This window comes from Elgaria multicarinata, chromosome 18, assembly GCF_023053635.1.
Source record: "Elgaria multicarinata webbii isolate HBS135686 ecotype San Diego chromosome 18, rElgMul1.1.pri, whole genome shotgun sequence".
In the NCBI taxonomy this organism is placed as follows: domain Eukaryota; kingdom Metazoa; phylum Chordata; class Lepidosauria; order Squamata; family Anguidae; genus Elgaria; species Elgaria multicarinata.
Genome location: NC_086188.1, coordinates 356,654 through 373,917, shown reverse-complemented (window position 1 = coordinate 373,917; position 17,264 = coordinate 356,654). Strand labels below are relative to the sequence as shown.

At 57.6% G+C, this 17,264-nt stretch overlaps 1 protein-coding gene across 5 annotated transcripts in view; it reads right to left on the bottom strand.

The window, feature by feature from the left end:
• Nucleotides 1–17,264, bottom strand: part of PITPNM2 (phosphatidylinositol transfer protein membrane associated 2) — a 121,447-nt gene that overhangs the window by 26,155 nt on the left and 78,028 nt on the right. For all 5 annotated transcript variants that reach the window (XM_063143756.1, XM_063143759.1, XM_063143757.1 and 2 more), the window contains exons 6-11: nt 14,501–14,734; nt 13,530–13,862; nt 8,676–8,771; nt 3,935–4,039; nt 2,346–2,416; nt 282–526 (exon numbers count right to left, since the gene is read on the bottom strand). In XM_063143756.1, coding sequence (XP_062999826.1) covers nt 282–526; nt 2,346–2,416; nt 3,935–4,039; nt 8,676–8,771; nt 13,530–13,862; nt 14,501–14,734 — 1,084 coding nt within the window. The remainder of the gene's footprint in view (nt 1–281; nt 527–2,345; nt 2,417–3,934; nt 4,040–8,675; nt 8,772–13,529; nt 13,863–14,500; nt 14,735–17,264) is intronic.

Genomic DNA, 17,264 nt, shown 5'->3' with positions numbered 1-17,264 from the left:
GATGGCTCTTTCATGCCACCTCCCGCCCCACCGCCTCGCTTTTTAGAGCAAGCTGCTGCCTCTGCCCAGGGGAACGTGGCTGGTTCACGGATCTCCCGTGTTTCTCTATGGAACGGTGCCCTGTGGCTGGATGCTGAAAGGGGCCCTTGATGACCCGCGGTCTGGTTTGAAACACAGCTGCCCCTCCTGGCCTTCCCTACATTACACTCACTCTCCCCCTCCCCACCCCCAAGTCCTCCCCCCCCCAGTCCCTTGGTTCCGAAAACAAAGCAGTGACTCACTTGGAAACGAGTGAAAATGCTTCAGAGCAGATGGCTGGGCAGGGAACCAGCTTGACGGCGATGCGCCCGAGGGCCGCTGGGTAATGGACCCGGATGACGGCATCAAAGGCCACAGCGATGGTGTTGACGTCCCCTTGCTTGGAGCTCTGGTCGCCACTCCCCGTATCCAGGATGTTGCCTCCATGCAGAACCAAAAGCAGGACGTGGGTTTTGCTCGGCTGCACCAGTGGAGCTAGTGCCACATCCTAAAAAGGGCGCCGGGGGGGGGGGAGATCAGGTCAGGCGGAGGCTTCAAGGCCCAGAGGAGCTCACCATTTTTCTACACAAAAAAGTTAATTGGTGTTTACCCCAAACTCCCTTCATTTCAGCAGTGCAACTGGGGGTCGGGGAGGCTTTCGTTCGTCAAGCGGGAGTCAGAAACCCTTTTGCCGACCTGCTCCAAACCAGCCAGAGGCCCCAAGGGCCGATCCGGAGCCCATCTTCTGCCCACCCCCACGGCAGAACGGTCATTCTTGGGTCTGTACCAAGTATCTGGACACTTTCAGCATGGACACGCCGGGCCGCTTTCACAGTGCAGCCTCTTGTAGTTCAGCACCGGAAGAATCCAGTGGCTGGGAGAGGAGAGGAGAGGAGAGGCCCGGGCGCTGGGAAGGGCTGCGTTTGTGGCAGGAGGGGTGGGGAGAGAGAAACAAAAGGGATAAGCTGGAAGAGTTAGCCAAAAGAGCACAGAGGGCTTCCCTGGAACAATTCCAGCTTCTGACTGCTTTCATGCGCTGCCTGACGCATTTGTGCTTTCGTTGCATTCTCCTTTCAATCAAGCCCAAGCGCAGCACAAAAGGCGACCCTCTCTGCCGCAACACGGTTCCGTGGCCGGGGAGCGGGGTGAGAAGGCAGAGCAGGGGTCCTGTGACCACAGCATGGAGTCCTCTAACGTTTACATGGGGGGGGGGGGGGGAAAGGGTGATCAAGGCCACGAGTTTGGGCGTCTCAGAAGTCAACGGCCTTCGGCAAGTGAGGGTTACTTCCAAAATCCACCACGACTCGTGGCAGCCAAAGGACAGGTTTCGAGCGGCCCGTGTGGGCAACCGGAGGAGGAGGGAGGAGAAGGTGGGAGGCAAGTGGCTGACGGTGCTCTGCAAGTGCTGGGCTGCTTTGGGGTCTCCCCGGATTCCACCTGGGGAACAGCACTGGCTCCTAGCTGGTCCCATGGAAAGAGAGAGAGAGAGAGAGAGAGAGAGAGAGAGATGCCCGGAACGAGGCTTCCAGCTCCTGGTGCCCTTCTTCCACTAAAACAGCACGCGGCCCAATTTCCACATTCTCAGCGGCAACCACATTGTGCTGCCACTCTCCTGAGAGCCGAAATAATCTGCACCACCCTTCCCCAACCTGGTGACCTCCAGATGTGTGGGGACTCCAACTCCCACTATCCCCAGCCAGCATGGCCAATGGGGTGATGGCAGTTGGAGTCCCACGTCTTTAGAAGGCTCCAGTTTGAGGAACACTGATCTACATACACACACCATAGATGCAGCCACTCTCTACCACGTGGCTCTAACCTCGCCACTTCAGAGACACGAAGCGCGTGCCCTCGGTGGTGCGTTCATGCAGGGAAGAGCGCTGAAGGATGGGCAGGCTCCCTGACTGGTTGTCCCCTACGCACCCACCTGCCCGCCCGCCACAGGCAGGCAGGCAGGCAGGCAGGCAGTCTGCAGCGGACCTTCGAAATTGCCAGCACGCGTGAGATGGCAGCCCAGCCATAGCCACACAGGAGACAGAGCAGGGAGAGCCTGCCGTTTCTTTCCCTTACAAGCAAAACTGAGCCATGCTTTTGATCACGCTGTGGCTAGCGTCGGCGAGGGTCCCCCGGAGGCCAGATGACGTCGCTTGTGGAGCCCAACCGGGCCCTGGGCTGCAGCGAGGCCCCGGATCGCATGGCCACGTCTCAGCTGCACGGAGCCAGGCTGCGGAGTGTTTGTGCTCAAACACGGCCATTGCTCACACGGAAGAGAAGTACGTCTGCTGTTGCAAATACGCCAGAGAAGGGAGTTTATTCAGGCGGCATACCTCCATTAGGCCGAGTCTTTCCACGCTAGATCCAACGTTGTACTCTGCTGCCGACCCAAGGCACGGGTCATCTGGAAGGTAAAAGAGGCCAGTCACACGTGCCGGGCTCCTCTCCTCCGCCGGTCGGGAGACAGCCCACCGAGTCCCCGGACTGAACGTGCAGCGGGGTCGCAGTAACTCCTCCTCCTCCTCCTCCTCCTCTGCGCAGCGCTCTGGACAGCTGGGTGGGGGAGGGCGGTGCCGGCGGGACTCCACGGCACTCGCTTCCAATCCCCAGTTTGGAAAACCCACCCAGAACACGGTGGCAAAACGGCCAAATGGGGGAACGAGCGTAACGTGCAGAAGGTGCTTGGATTTCAAAAGGCACGGAAGCTCCTTCAGCTGCTGCCCAGGTGGGGAGGCTGGCCTCGTATGGTGGGTCTGGGGAGGTTTAGGGAAAGGGCCTCTCGGCACAACAGCTTTACTCGAGGGAAATCGTTGTTCTGCCTGCCCAGAGCAGCCTGGGCAAGGAACCGGAGCCCTGAGCCGGTGTGGGCTTCTAACGCAGGATTGCCAAGTGATATGGAAGAGATCCCTGACCCTCCCCCGCCCACTTGAGAGGCCCAGAAGCTGCAAAGAGCTTCAGGACCTGAGGAGGAGCTGCATCCCAAAGGCCTGCCAGAGGCCCATAGAAATGCTGCCGCTGCCTAGGCTGTGGGCAAGGAAGATGGCAGCCACGACGCCACGCCTGGCACAGTGACAATGCAGCCGCTGGCGAAGTCACCAGGGGAGGGGAGGGGCGCTCTCTCGACCCTGCCAAGGAAGATGGCAGCAAGGAAGAGGGCCTTCTCAGTGGTGGCCCCCAATGATGGAATGATCTCCCCGACGAGGCTCGCCTGGTGCCAACATTGTTATCTTTTCGGCGCCAGGTTAAGACTTTTCTCTTCTCTTAGGCAGTTAACAACATATGCTGAAATTTTAATTGACCCCAGAATAGTTGTTTTAAATCAATACTGTTTTTAAATCGATACTGTTTTTATGCTTTTGATGGTTTTAAATTTTTGTATATCTGTTTTTAATGTTAATTGTTTTTAACTTTTGTAAACCGCCCAGACAGCTTCGGCATTGGGGTAGTATATAAATGTAATAAAATAAATACATAAATAAGAGTTTGCCCAGCCTCATGAGGTGTGAGGCACGGAGGAGTCCTGGGGACGCTCCAGAAGGGCAGGCAGGGAGCGGCAGGCCGAAGGGGATGGCGACGTCCAGGAGCCGAGGCCCCGGGGAAGAGCTCCGTCCTCAGGCTGGAGCCTGGGGGAAGCGGCACGGGCTTCCCTGCCTCTGGCCCCAAGGGCTGAGAGATGGGCAGCCGCCCACCCAGGGGAGGGGGGTGTTCACCCCAGCTGAAGAAGGGGCTGCCCCATCACACTGTCCAGGATTCTTCAGGGGAAGCTGAACCGGCATAGAACTGGTTTCGTTCTTAAAGCAGATCTGCACACTTTGGGGACTCACACTCTACGCCCCACTCAGAGGGGCGCCGCTTAAGTCTGTACTTGAAGGGAATAACTGTACAATCTTCTCCGCCGTGTCCCCCTGTACAAATACCTCACCTGGTGCTTCTTCAGATTCGGGGGTTTCAATCTTATCCATGAGATCGTTTGAACTCCATTTGGTGATTTCTTTTGGGAACACCTCTTCACTCTCAGACAGGCCCTCTTTGGAGAGAGAGATAAGGGGGGGGGGGCAACAATTATGGTCACAAACACAAAGGGGGCACATGGGGTCAGGAGTGCCTCGCTAGCTCTGAGTCAGCCCCTAACTGATGAAGGCTAGCAGGGCAAACAGGGAAATCCAGGGCTCAGAAATCCCACCGCAGTCCCTGAGGCGGGGGAAATTCAGAGGCTGCGAAAGACGACGCGCACAGAAGGCCCTGCGCACACGTGTGCTCACCGTGAACTGAAAAAGTCTTAAACCCCTGCACTGACCCAGCAATGCTTCAGCTGCAATTAAGAGCATTGGTACAATGGAGAAGAGGGCCTTGGGGGGTGGGGGTGGAGTGGAGGGGGGGAAGCACAGGAAACAGCGCCATCTCCACCACACCGTTGCACCTATTGTCACTTAGGAACATAAGAACATCTAACAAGAGCCCTGCTGGATCAGGCCAAGGGGCCGGCACTCTGCTCACAGAGGGGCCGTCCAGCTTCCGACAGGGAACCCACAAGCAGGGCGTGAGTCCCACAGCATTCATGGCGCCCCCGGGCATGCTGCCCCTGGCACTGGAGGTAGCCCAGAGCCACGTGGGGAAAGCCAGGGGCATGCAGAAGGCCCCGGTGTCAGCCCCCTCCCCCTTGGAGATGGGCTCCGTTGCCTGTGCCTCCGGGCTCCCCTACCTTTCAGGGGGGGGGGCTGGGGCTGGGCAATGGCTCCCATTGGAAGCCCTGCTGGGAGACCTGCTCTTGGCCAGGGCAGGCCACGCTCGCCTCGGGGCACCAAGGGCCCGGCGTGGCCGGAGGCAGATTCCCAGGCTCCTCCTGTCCGTTGCAGGTCCCGGGCGTTGCGTGTGTCGGGAAAAAGGATCAAAATGGATTCTGTCCCCTGAGGGACCATTTGACTGCTTCAAGAGGCGACACGTTTTCTTTGAGCCAATTAATTCACCAGCTAAAATATAGCTTACATCGCCTCAGAATAGGAGCAATGGTTTAAGAATAGCGCCTCAGTCCAGACATGGCCACGCCTGCCCACATCAGCGCCCCAGACACCGACCAGCCTTCTTGCAGCTCTGATTAACAATACATATTTTTAATCTGCAACCCATTAATGTATCGTGCCAATTAATGCCATACAGCTTTCTGCCCACTGCCTGATGCATCTGCAGAGCAGACAGCAGGAGAGAGAAGTGAGCCTTGTCACATCTGAAAGGCGCAACGAGAGGCGAATTCACATTCCGAGCTTGTTCTTGCAACTTAGTCTAACTACTGAACCCGTTTGCTTGAGAGGTTTAATTGCAGGTCTCTCTGCCGCTTCCCGCGATCACCGAACAGGTTCCGCTTCTCGTTATTTGCCTCTCCTGTGACACGGGTATTCGATATTAATAATTCAGGGTGTCAGACTTTGCCAGCAAATGAGAGCATGAGAGAAGGCTTGCGAGATTAAAAGAAATAAATCTAGATCCGGTTCTCGATGCGATGGGCGGAAGCAATCCACGCACCCCTCATTAGAACCGCTAGCCTGCGGCTCTAATGGCGTGTCTGTGGCGGGCCCTCCTCCTTCCCGGGAGCAAAAAGCAGAGGGGTCCAGGGGGCCCTCGGCTTCCACCCCTGGGTCGTTTCAGAAACTGGCCTGCATGAGGTTACAGCCTTCAGACCATTTCTGGTCCTTCGTCCCTCTCCTGTGGGGCTTGGGGGAGAGCGATCTCCTCCAGGCACAAGTCCGGAGGCTCAGGGCATTTTGCTGCCTCAGGCAGATCAGCCACGGACTCCCCGCCCTCCTCAAGTCAAGATGTGTAGCACCTAAAACCAGTTCACAGTATCTGGGCACACTAGGCAGAAATCCCACAAGCAGCTCTCCCCATCCCTAGCAGGAAAGGATGATGATGATGATGATGATAATAAAGCAAAGACTTCCCCCCTCCCTGAAATTGGTGAGGCTGGGCCGGGCCTCCGAGGCGGCTGTGTCTGCAACAGAACGCCGCCCCCGGGCACGTGCCTGCTTTCCACTGTGGCAGCTTAAGGCAAATCCTCCTCCCGTGTTTACAGCAAACACTCCCTCCTGTCTGCGTCACCTGCCCCAGTGCCCTTCGCGCCCAAGGACACCCTCCTCCCCCAGCACCCCAGACAAATACCTCACAAGCCAGGCTTGTGGGCCCAAGCCAACCAATGAAGAGGACAAACCCAAACCGCAGAATGGCCAACGCCTTTCCCAGCAGGCGAGAGCAAACACTGCCCTGCCCCCACCCGTGCGCTTGGGAGCAGAAGTGGAGCGCAGGATGCACGTTAAAAGGTCCTTCTCTGAAGCCGATCACTGGGGCCACCGAGGGCCTCGGAGCTCCAGCATTTGCCCAGTGGTTGCGGGCGCTATCCTAGGAGTAAGCAAGGGAGTAAGCAGGAAACAAGCTGCCCCCCTTGCTCCTGGGAGTGGGGGGGGGGAGACGAGGTTGGGATTGTGAGAGGACTTCGGGGAGCCTATTTGATGGAAGAGTGGAATGATGATGATGACGGTGGTGATGCAGCAGCAGCAGCAGCTTCTGCCCCCTTTACCTGTCATGGCCCCCTCTTCCTCCGTGAATCTGTTCCACCTCCTTTCAATAAGGGCCTCTTATTTTTCCAGCTTCACGAGGAGGCCGAGTAGAAGCAAATGCCTGTTTGCACCCCCACCCCGCCCCACCCCACACAAACCTCCCTCCCACTTCTCGCTTGGCACATCCCCTCCTGCGGCCTTCATCCTCCAACGCCACCATCCGTAGACACTGGAACGTGGCTATTGGGCGGTACAGAAATGCAATAAATAAAATAAAATAAAAAATAGAATAAAAAAACAATTTCTTAAGTGTTTACTCAGAAGTAGGCCCCATTGAGTTCAGTGAGGCTTATTTCTGAGTAAAGATGCAGGGGATCAGGTGGTTAAAACTTAAAGGATTTTTTTAAAAAATTGACATCAAAAAGTGTTTCAGAGAAGAGAAATAAGGGCTTCGCTGTGTGCCACAATAGTGCTTTATGTTAAGAAGGCTGAACCTGCAATTATCTGAAAATCCTGGATGAATTCCAGACCAACTAGAACTTGGTACGTCGCTTCGCATGTATAAATTACAACTCTGTTTGTTCAAGTGCCCTGGGAGGAAGTCCCAGGCGTCGAGACAGAGGGAAGCAACCTGTTGCTCTCCAGGTGTTTGGGACTACATGAACCATCAGACCCTGCCCACATGGCCAATGGTAAGGGATCATGGGAGTTGTCATTCAAAATACCTGGAGGGCAGCAGGTTCTCTCCCCTGCGTTGGGAACACCCAGTAAGAGCACTGCGTAAGAGCACTGTTTAGCAAGGGCCTGGCGTTCCACGGAGGACCGCCGGAGGGGCCTCCTGCAGCGGAGGGTTTGCTTCCATGGAACCAGAGGTCCAGAGATGTTCCCGCTGCATCGTGACCAAGCAGCTCCGGTAGCCGAAGGCTGAAAGAGCCCCCCCCCTTTCCAGAATCCCACCCCAGAAACACGCAGGGTGCTGGAGTGCCGGACACCAACCTTCCAGAGAAGGCAGACCGAACAGCCGAAGAGCAGGGCATGCAGGCACACTGGAGCAGCCTGGTCGGATCAAATCAAAGGCCCACCTGGCCCAACGCCCACCAGGAGGCGGCCCGTAACCCTTTGGAACGAGCCACCTAAGCCAGTTGCCCTCACGACATCTGGTTTGGAAAGGCCTCCCCCCCACCCCCAGTCAACTGGGCTGGCATGTGGCAAGTCAGCGCTGCCCCTTGACACAGGCTGGGCGCCACGTGGCCCAGGAAGTACACGGTGCCACTGCCACCCCGGTGGGGCCCCTCCTCCTGGGGCCGCATGTGTTCTTTAATTATCGCTGTGCACAAGCAACCACCGCAGGGGCACTTCACAAACAAAAGAGGAGGCGGAGGGCGCAACAGAGCCCTAGCCATCGTCACAATCGAGAGGCGACCTGGATCCAGGCCTTCCCAGCCTATGCCAGCCTACGCCACTGCATCCTACCACACCAGCTGGAAAGAACAACGCTGCTTTGCTATCTCTCTTGGCCAACCGCAAGAAGTAGCAGCAAGGGCTGCGAGGTGAGGCTGGAGCAGGCAGGCTGCTGCTCATGGCCGTTTCGGCTCCTTCCGCCTTTTGCCAGGAGTGCAGGCGTCCTCCCCTCCCAGTCACGCCCACACATACAGGCACATTCTGCAGGCGGCACGCAGACAGCCAGAAACCATCAGGCAAAGCAAAGCGACCCACTGCCAGGAGCAGGGGCCGGGGTGCCGTTAGCGGGCGCCCCCGCAGTGGCGTGGGGCACGAGACATGGCCCTGTTTGCATCTCGCCCAGTCACCAAAACATCTTGGGCCACCGCTACTCGAACATTTAAATGCCCAGATGTATCTGGGTGGCGACCCACAGTCAGCAGTAGGGCCAGCCTGCAGGGTGCGCGTGAGCCTCTCGGTTGGTGGTGCAGAACCCCTTCCACTCGAGTGACACCATTCTTTGTGAGCAAAAGCAGCTCCTGTCTCTCTCTCACACACATGCACACAGACTGCTACAAATGCACAAAGAGCCACCCACGTCCCACCCACCCCGCCCCACGGACGCTCCCACCCGCCCCCACGCAGCAGCAGCTGCCCTCTCGGTGCTCCGCCTACCGTGTGCGTCGAAGAATTCGTCCTCCGAGCTCTCATCCGAGTCCCTCGCAATGCTCTGCATCCTCCACTCCGATAGGCTGTGGCGCGAGGGGCTTGCTAGGGGGAAGAGAACGGCGTCACACAAGGCTCGTTGTCGGCGCTCGGAGGACGGCGGCTGGACCGTCCCGGCATGTCCTTCCCAGTGCAGGCCCCGTGGAAACCCGTCCCCCGAGCAAGGGGGCGCGGCCAGCCCAGCCAGGCCTGCTGTGCCGGGGCAAGCTTTCCACCCCCCCCCCCCATAGCTACCCCCCAGACTGCAGGCAGGCAGCCTGAGCATGGCGCTTTTGAGAGGCTTAAAAAGAAATCCCAAACAGAACTCCAGAAGCCCAACCCACCGGGAGAGCCCCCTGCGCCCGCGTGTGTCATGTGCGGTTTTGCCGTGAGGAGGGCAGCACCGGCGAAGGGCCAGGCGCTTGGCCCCAGCAGCACCCGCCTGCCCTGCCCTGCTCTCGCTCCCCTTTCTTTTCAGTCCCACTCAGGCGAGGGCTGGGGCTGGGGCACGGGCCAGAGCATCCACACGGGCTGCGTGCCGCCCCGGCTAAGCCAATAAAGGCAGCTAAAGGGCCCCGGGCTCATGAAATGCACATGGAGACCCCCACCCCAACCACCCGGGGGCTCGTGTCAAGTGACACGGCAGCACAACCCCCCTTTGTTATTATTGAGCTGCCAGAAGAAGGCTGCACGTCGTGCCAGGCAATTCCTGTGGTTTCTATTTTCACTAATTGTCACGTTGAAAGGCCACTGTACCCCTGCCCCGCCCCGCCCCGCCCCCTGATCAGCCTCAGAGCTAATTCTGGCCTGGGCATTCACTCCGGAGCCCCCGACTGTCCCGCCCCATCTCCTTGGGGACAAGGCAGCGGAGTGATGGACAGCACAGAGCCAAGCCAAAAGGCCTCGCAGAGCAGCTGCTAAAAATAGGATGGGGAAGGATATAGGGGCTGGCGTGCGGCAGGGGACCGCACTGCTCCCCCCCCCACGTGCACCAGGGGTCTTGCTTGGACAGCAGAAGCCTGATCCAGGCGGAGAGAGACGGCCCCTCCGCTTCCCCGTCCACATTGGCAGGAAGCCCGAGCGGCTCCCTCGGTGACCGCGCAGGCTGGTGGGCAGCCGCCTCCTGAGCCGAGCTCAGGGGAAGAGAGGGAGCCGCCCTGCGCATGACACGCTGCCCTGGCTGCCTCCGCTGCCCTTTGTTGCTCTCACGAGCGGCATCCAGTCAGCCTGGAGCCAACAGGAGGGAGCGCCTCTGGCTAAGGCCAAGATGCCAAGGGGGCAGCAGCGCTGGAGAGGCCCGCCCTCTCGCCTGGCTCGAGCCAGGGCCAATGCTGTTGAGAGGACACCACCGTCACCAAGTGGGGAGGAGGGGCCCTCAGCAAAGGAGAGCTGGTGCTGTGCGTGGTGCTGAAGGAGGGGGCAGGAAGTTGGACGAGGGTGGCAAAAGGCACCTGAGATCCCACGCCTCCTCCTCCTCCTCCTATGCGAAGGCCATGGAAGTGGGGGGGAAGGCGACCAGCCTGGGCTGCAAGGCCCTGTGATACTCAACATGGCGGAGCACTCCTCCTCCTCCTCCTCCTCCTCCTCCTCCTCCTCCTGGTATTCTTCCTGGGCTCTCCACCCTCAGGCCCAGCTCTTGCCCAGGTGACCATGCAGAGATGCTGGCATGTGACTGTGTGCACGCAGCCTGCCCGCGAGGACCTGTGGATTGGAGGCACTACCCCAAGGCAGGCTGTAGGACAGGGCATTTCTGGCCACTTCTATCATCTGGCCCTGGGTAAGATCAGGAGAGCGAAGTAGCAGCCCTTTGCCCCCAAGGAGGGTGAGCGTTCAACCCACAAACCCGCTTTGGAGGAGGGGGGTCCAATCCTGGCCGTGGAAGGAGGGACACTCCCCTCAGCTCCAGACCCTCTCCCGCCCTCAAGTGAGGCCTCTCACCCCCCCTCCCAGGGGGCCTGCCCCATACTCTGCGATATGCTGCATTATTCCACAATCCTCCCAGAGAAACAATCTGGGGGTAAGGGGGGTGGGGGAAGACGTCCATCCACATCCACAGGCAGAGAGATCTTCCTGGGCCGTGGTCAGCACATTGCAGAGAGTTCAAAAGCCGGGGGATGGTGATGGGCTGCAGCCATGAATCGCCTTAGAGCCTCTTGTCCTGTGCCAAGCATTCCCTACGAGGCAGACGCATGTCCAGGAACGGCACACCGCCTGAGGCCATCATGCCACGGCAGAAGTTTCCAGGCCTGGCAAATCACCGAGCCTTTCTGCCCCCCCCCCCCCACGTCCCCGGCACCTCCTCTCGTCAGCTCCCTCCCGTATCCCGCCATATCCTTGGGGGTTATTATTATTCCTCCTACCACTGCTAGCAAGGAAACATGTCTTGTCAAATACCACAGAGCTCAGGTTGTCACCCGATTCAATAAATCTTAGATGATTAATCCTACGAGTTTTGGACAGTCAACCAATTCATTGATTGATTACATCTGCATAAATGTGCCTGTAAGAAAAAATACAACTGTCCTAAAGGGGGAAAAAGTATCCCTCAACATTAGATTCACCTCATCTCAGAAGAGGTATTCATTAATCACAAAAAAATTAAACATCAGCTGCTGGATTAGTGATTTATTTATAGCATTTATATACCACTGAGTATAGTAAAATCTCTCGGTGGATTAATCAGGGGCACCTTTTTAGCCAACCAAGATTATTGTTAACTGATTAATCAACTAAACAAGAACGTGCCTACTCCTCTTTCGCTCCACTTTCACTGCTTACCAGCACGTTTCTGGGCCCAATTCAAAGTGCTGGTGTTCACCTTTAAGGCTGTTGCACATCTGCTAGTAAAAGTAGCTGGCTTGACAGCACCCGAGACAGGGCCTTCTCGGTGGCCGCCCCACAGATGTGGAACTCTTGTCATTAACATGTGCTTGGGCCCTTCAGTACCAGCGTTCCAGAAGGCTTTAGAGCCTTTCCTTGTTACTGCTGTGTTTCCTTCACTGACCTGCGTGATCTAAAGCGGGCGTTTGCATGCATTGACTGAGCTGTGCCCACCACCGTACCCCTTCACGCATTCTGCCTGGCTGTTCTGCTGTTTCTCCCACGCTGGGGATGTTGCGTTGTGAGGGGTTTGGCCCTGAAAAGCCATTCCCACAGGACTGGAAGGCACGCAGCAAGCAAGCAGCAGGGCAGCCCCAGAAGGAACACACTGCGCCCATCTGGCTGGCTCCGTCTTTCGGGGGCGGCTGTGTATGGCAGAGGTCCGGCCGGCCGCCTGTTCTTGCCCTGCTGGCTATCAACCGCATGGCTGCGAAGGGCCAGGGCTGGGGGCAGACCAGAGAGGAGTGCGGCTGGAACAGAACACCACGGAGGAAACCTGACCGGCCGAGGCGTTTCTTGGCCTGCAGCTTCGTGAAAGGAACGAAACACCTCCAGGTTGTAAACCTGTTACGAATTCATGCCCTCCTCAGCCAGACGGGGTATAAAGTTCCTTCACAAAAGCACCAGATTCTCTCCTGAACAAAAAGGAACATCTCTCGGGAGCGGCTGCCACCCTTGACGAAGGCGGCCCCTGCCTGCCTGCCTGCCTGCCTGCCTGGGGCACATCCACTTGCCAAGGGCTTCCCTTCATCAGTCGTCTGCAGGGGGTGACTGGAAAGGCCAGGAGCTTCTGCTCTCAGCGGGGGGGACGGGGGGACGGACACACACCTGCCCCTGAAGCGAGCAGGCTCCCCGTTTAGACCCCCTGAAGCATGCGCACGTTGGAGAGCGTGGCCCGGTGGTGATCTGGGTTCCCTTCCTGTCATTTATTTTTTATTTATTTATTAAATTTATATACCGCCCCATCGCCGAAACTCTCTGATTTACAGTGGACATTAAAAAAAAGTATACAAAATTTTAAACCATCAAAAATATACAAAAACAACAGTATAAAACAGTATCCATTTTAAACAACAGTTCTGGGGTCCATTAAAAAACCCCAACAACTTTTGTTAAATGCTGTTAAAAGCCTGGGAGAAGGGAAAGGTCTTGACCTGGCGCCGCAGACAACAATGTTGGTACCAGGTGAGCCTCATCAGGGAGATCATTCCACAGTCGGGGGGCCACCACTGAAAAGGCCCTCTCTCTCCCTGGTTGCCGTGTCTCTGCCAGGGCCTCGCGTTGTGTGGCCTCACTATACAGGGTGTGTCCACCCCCACGTAAAAAAAACGGGTTCTGTAGTGACTTTCTTCTTCCCAGGAAACTTTGGGAACTATGGTTCTGTGGGGGTGGGGTGGGGTAATGATCTCTTAGCAGAGAATTTGCAACATATGCTAAACTACAATCCCCAAGATTCTGTGAGGAAAGGTAATTAACCTCATGTAAAACAAATACTCGTATGCAGTGGAAGAAATGGTGACCACCCCCATGACACCCCCACGACCTCCCCTCCCCACACTCTCCCCCTCAGACCTCAGGAATGTTCCCAGCAATGGCTAGCAGGGGATCCAGGCCTGCAGGGGGATCTAGGGGTGTGGCGCTGGTATAGGTAGAAAGCCCCCACGCTCTGTATGGTGGCCACCACCCTGCCTCATTCACGGAATTCTACAGGGGGTCCAGACGTGGTGGTGGTCTTCCACTCACCACCCGCCCACGTTTCCCCACCATTTCTTCCACTGCTTTTCTGGCCACAGAAGAGCCATTAAGGAGGGAAAGACAGAACCCCTGCACAATGGCTTCTAGCTGGTGGTGCTGCAGCCCTCCGCCTGGAAACACACACACGCACGCGCGCGCACGCGCACTCCAGCCACCTTCCTTTTGAAACCGACCCCGGGCAAGACTCACCTCCTCTTTTGGAAGAGGACTTGGAAGAGGTCGACCACTGCTTGGTCAACACTCGCCCCGCCGGCAGGGCGCCTCCGACGTCGCTAGCTGCCTCGGCGGCCTCAGCAGAGGACAGGATGGCCGTGGTTCCCGTCTCATTCTCGCCCAGGTGCTGCTCCTTGGCTAGGTGCTGCTCCGGCTCGCTCTCATTAAAGCTGAACTGGGCCATCTTCTGCGCCAGCATCAACTGGGCCTCCTTCTCCAGCTGCCGGATGTCCTCGATGGTCAGCCCATACCATTCGTCCTGCCAGCACCACGCCTGCCGGTGGGCCCTCACCATCACCTTCCGCAAGCCTGGGGGGGGGGGGACAAAAGCCACTGGACTCAGCGGGCCAGCCGCCCACTCCAGGAGGAAGAGGAGGAGGAGGAAGAGGAAGAGGAGCCTTTCAGGTGTGCCCAGATGCTCGCCATGCTTCAATTCCCAGTGGCCTCAACTGAACACCTATGCCGACGTGTCCCCCTCTGCTGGATGCCAGCAGGGGCCGTATGCTTCTGCGCAAACCCTGAGGCCCTAGCATTCCGCCCTTGGCTGCCTTTGCCTGGAGTCTAAGGACGGGCCGATGGCTTTGGGGGACACAAGGCAGTGGCCCATCCAGGCAGTGGCCAGATCCAGCCCGGCTTCGCTTCAGCAAGGCCGCTGCCTTGGGTGCCGCCAGAGGATTGGTGAGGGCAGTGTGCCTTGGCCCAGTGCCAGCCTGCGAAGCCAGCCTCCGGTAGGAAAGTCCAACCCAGGACTTCAGGCCGGACTTTGGGCTCACGATTCTTCCAGAACAGCCGCCTTCCCCGCCCTCCAGATGTGTTGGGCTACAACCCACCCCATGAGTGATGGCTGTCATGGCCAATCGTCATGCTGGCTGGGGACGACGGGGCCCCTGCCTCTGGGCGGCTGAGCTAGGGGCGTCTGAGGAAGGGGAACGGAGTCAAATACTCACCCACGTCGTGAATGAAGCGCTCAATTTTGGACTGCATGCCCCAATATCTGAATTCCACTTTGCACAGCTTGTAGGCACACATGATAGGGGGTCTCCCGGGGTTGTTCTTGTGCTCTTTGATCCAGTCTTCTGGCAGAGGCCCTCGCGTAGTTTTCACCGATTTATACAGCCTGGGATCCTCCTCGGACTTGTATTCGTGTGGAGGGATGGGGTCTTTGACAATATCAATGGGATCTAGGGGCAGAATGGGAGATGTTGAAACAAAAACGTAAACCGCTTGAAGGTGGACCCTAGACAACACTTTCCCACAGTTGTTTTTTTTGACAAGTACAAAAATACTATAATCATCTTGGCTGACTATTTAGACTGAAACAACCGGTGTTTAAATAGTTTGTCCAGATCTGTCAGAAGTGGGCAGCCTTGGCTTTCTCTGGAAGAAGCCACAAATTCAAAACTTTGCTCCAAGTAGGTGTGTGTGTGTGTGTGTGTGAACAAGGCACTGAGAGGCGCTCTCTCCGTCGCACTTGACCAGAGCACCTCTTCTAGGCAACGCTCTGTTCCAGCAGTCTCCCTCACAGTGCAACTGGAGGGGCCACAGCAATATCGACTGCCCGTTTCCCAGTACCGTCACAGAACACATCTGAACACGGAACACAGAGATTCAAATGCAGACCGGTGTCTCTCTGCCATGAGAGAGGCCAACCAGACAGCAGGCAGCCTTCTGCTGCAGCGGTCCACACGTTCTGCGTCCTACCCGTGCCTGGCGGGGCTTGGAGCAACACAAGCAGCCGCCGCAGGTGTCGGGACGTTGGAAACTGCCTCACCCTGAGCCAGGCCACGGATCCGCCGGGCTCAGGAATGCCTCTGCACCGACTGGCAGCGGCCCTCAAAAGCTTCCGGCGAAGCGAGGCCGGGACTGAGCCGGGAGCCTTCTGCGGGTAACGTGGCCCTGGAGCGACGGAGGCTGCTGCCTTGGCAAAGCAAAACCTTGACCGGATTTGAACCCTCAGAGGTACCTCATCCCGCGAGGCATGGCGAGGCAGCGGCCTGAGCTGGCGGCTGGCCAGCGGGGAAAAAGGCAATGGAAGGCTCCCCCCAAGCACCAATGAACGGAGTACGGCAGTGGCGGCGGCGTGACTGCAGAGGGGCTGTCATTCATTGGTGGCCGTGTGGCTACCACAGGGAGTGGCTATCAGTGGCACGGTGGGGGGACATCCACGCCTTCTGCCTCAGGACCAATGCTGCCCTCCGCTGGTCCAGACAGCCCACAGAACAGTGTTCTCCAACCCGGTGAACTCCGGAGGTGCTGAACCACAATTCCCATCATCCCCAGCCAGCTTGGCACACAGCAGCTGCCGTAGAGAGCGCAGCTGCGTCGTGTCCTGCCTTGCTAATGCTCCACCGCTAACGCCTCCCACAGTGGGAAACGTCTACCTTTTTAAGCCTGAAGATTCATGCGACAAACCCTTAAGCGGGGTGGGGGGTGGGGGGCCGTACAAATGTAGCAGAACTAATTAATGCTTCTCTTACAATGAAGCTGTGCGCAGAAACTGGTGTCGGGGGCCGTTTAAATTTCAGGCTGAAAAGCATTTCAGTCTCTCAGTTAATTTTCTCAGCGCATTAACCGTTCAACAGGTTCCAGATCCAGAGGCGTGCGCATGCACCCCTGCCGTGCACGGCACATGGAACGAGCGGGGGCAGCACGGCTAGGCCAGCATCAACCAGGGGCGCTTGACGCCGAGGTGCGGACGCTTGCTAAGCCTGCCTGCCTGCCTGCCTGCCGCTGTGAAAGGGGCAGTTCTTCCCTCGCTCGCTCCCTTTCCAACGCAGTGAGGCTGGGTTGGTGGGTGCTGCAGTCCCAAGGGAGAGCTTGGGTGTCTCGCCCAGCACTTCCGGAGGACCTCAGCTGCCAAGCTCAGCCCTCAATGGACTCCTCCTTTTCTCCCCTGGGGCCCCTCAGGCCCAGGACAGTCTCCCAGGGCACCCATGGGATGCTCAGCTTCTCTTGCTTCCTCCAAACCCCTCCTGAAAACGCCCCTTTCCGTGGAGCCTCTGCATGACCCCTTAGCTCCCACCCCCTAGCAAACCTTGGCGCAAGCCCCCGAGGGGCAGCGCACCACGCATCTCCTTCCTCTGCGCACCCCGCCTCCATCTCCCCATCCTCCCTGGATGTCTCCCCGGCATCAGAGTTTGGATGGTAGGGTCCTCTGAGCAGGGGCCTGTCGTCTCACACTTGGCAAATAAACCATCTGTAGCTACTTTTGGGGGTACGTTCCTAGTCCTTACGGTTGCAAAGGTATACATGAAACGGTGCGGGCAACGCCAAAGGGACTATCACAAGCCGAAAGCATGGGATTCATCGCTTGGCATTGCCCACACCAGGTTTTCTGCTTTCCCCCCCAACAGTCAACTCAGCACCCCATTATCCTCATTAGGCTGTTTGGGGTTTTCTTTGCCCTCTTAAGAGCTACCCCACCCTGCTGCAATTTTTTAAATTTTTTTTAGTACTTCTGTAAATCCTGGGGTTTCCCAAAGCCTGCTGAAACCTCCCTCTTGTGCACGGAACTGTGATGGTGCCATTTTGGCTGCACAAGGATCCACACTCACCTCTGAACTCTGAAAATGGAGGGAGTGATAGTGTACTGGTGGTTCAAAATAACGCGCACGCACACGCGGACACACACCGTGCCCCCACTCCGCAGGGCCATCGCAAGCTGGAAGCAGCAACTTGGCTCCCTGCCTACGAGCAGGAAAGCGTCGAGGT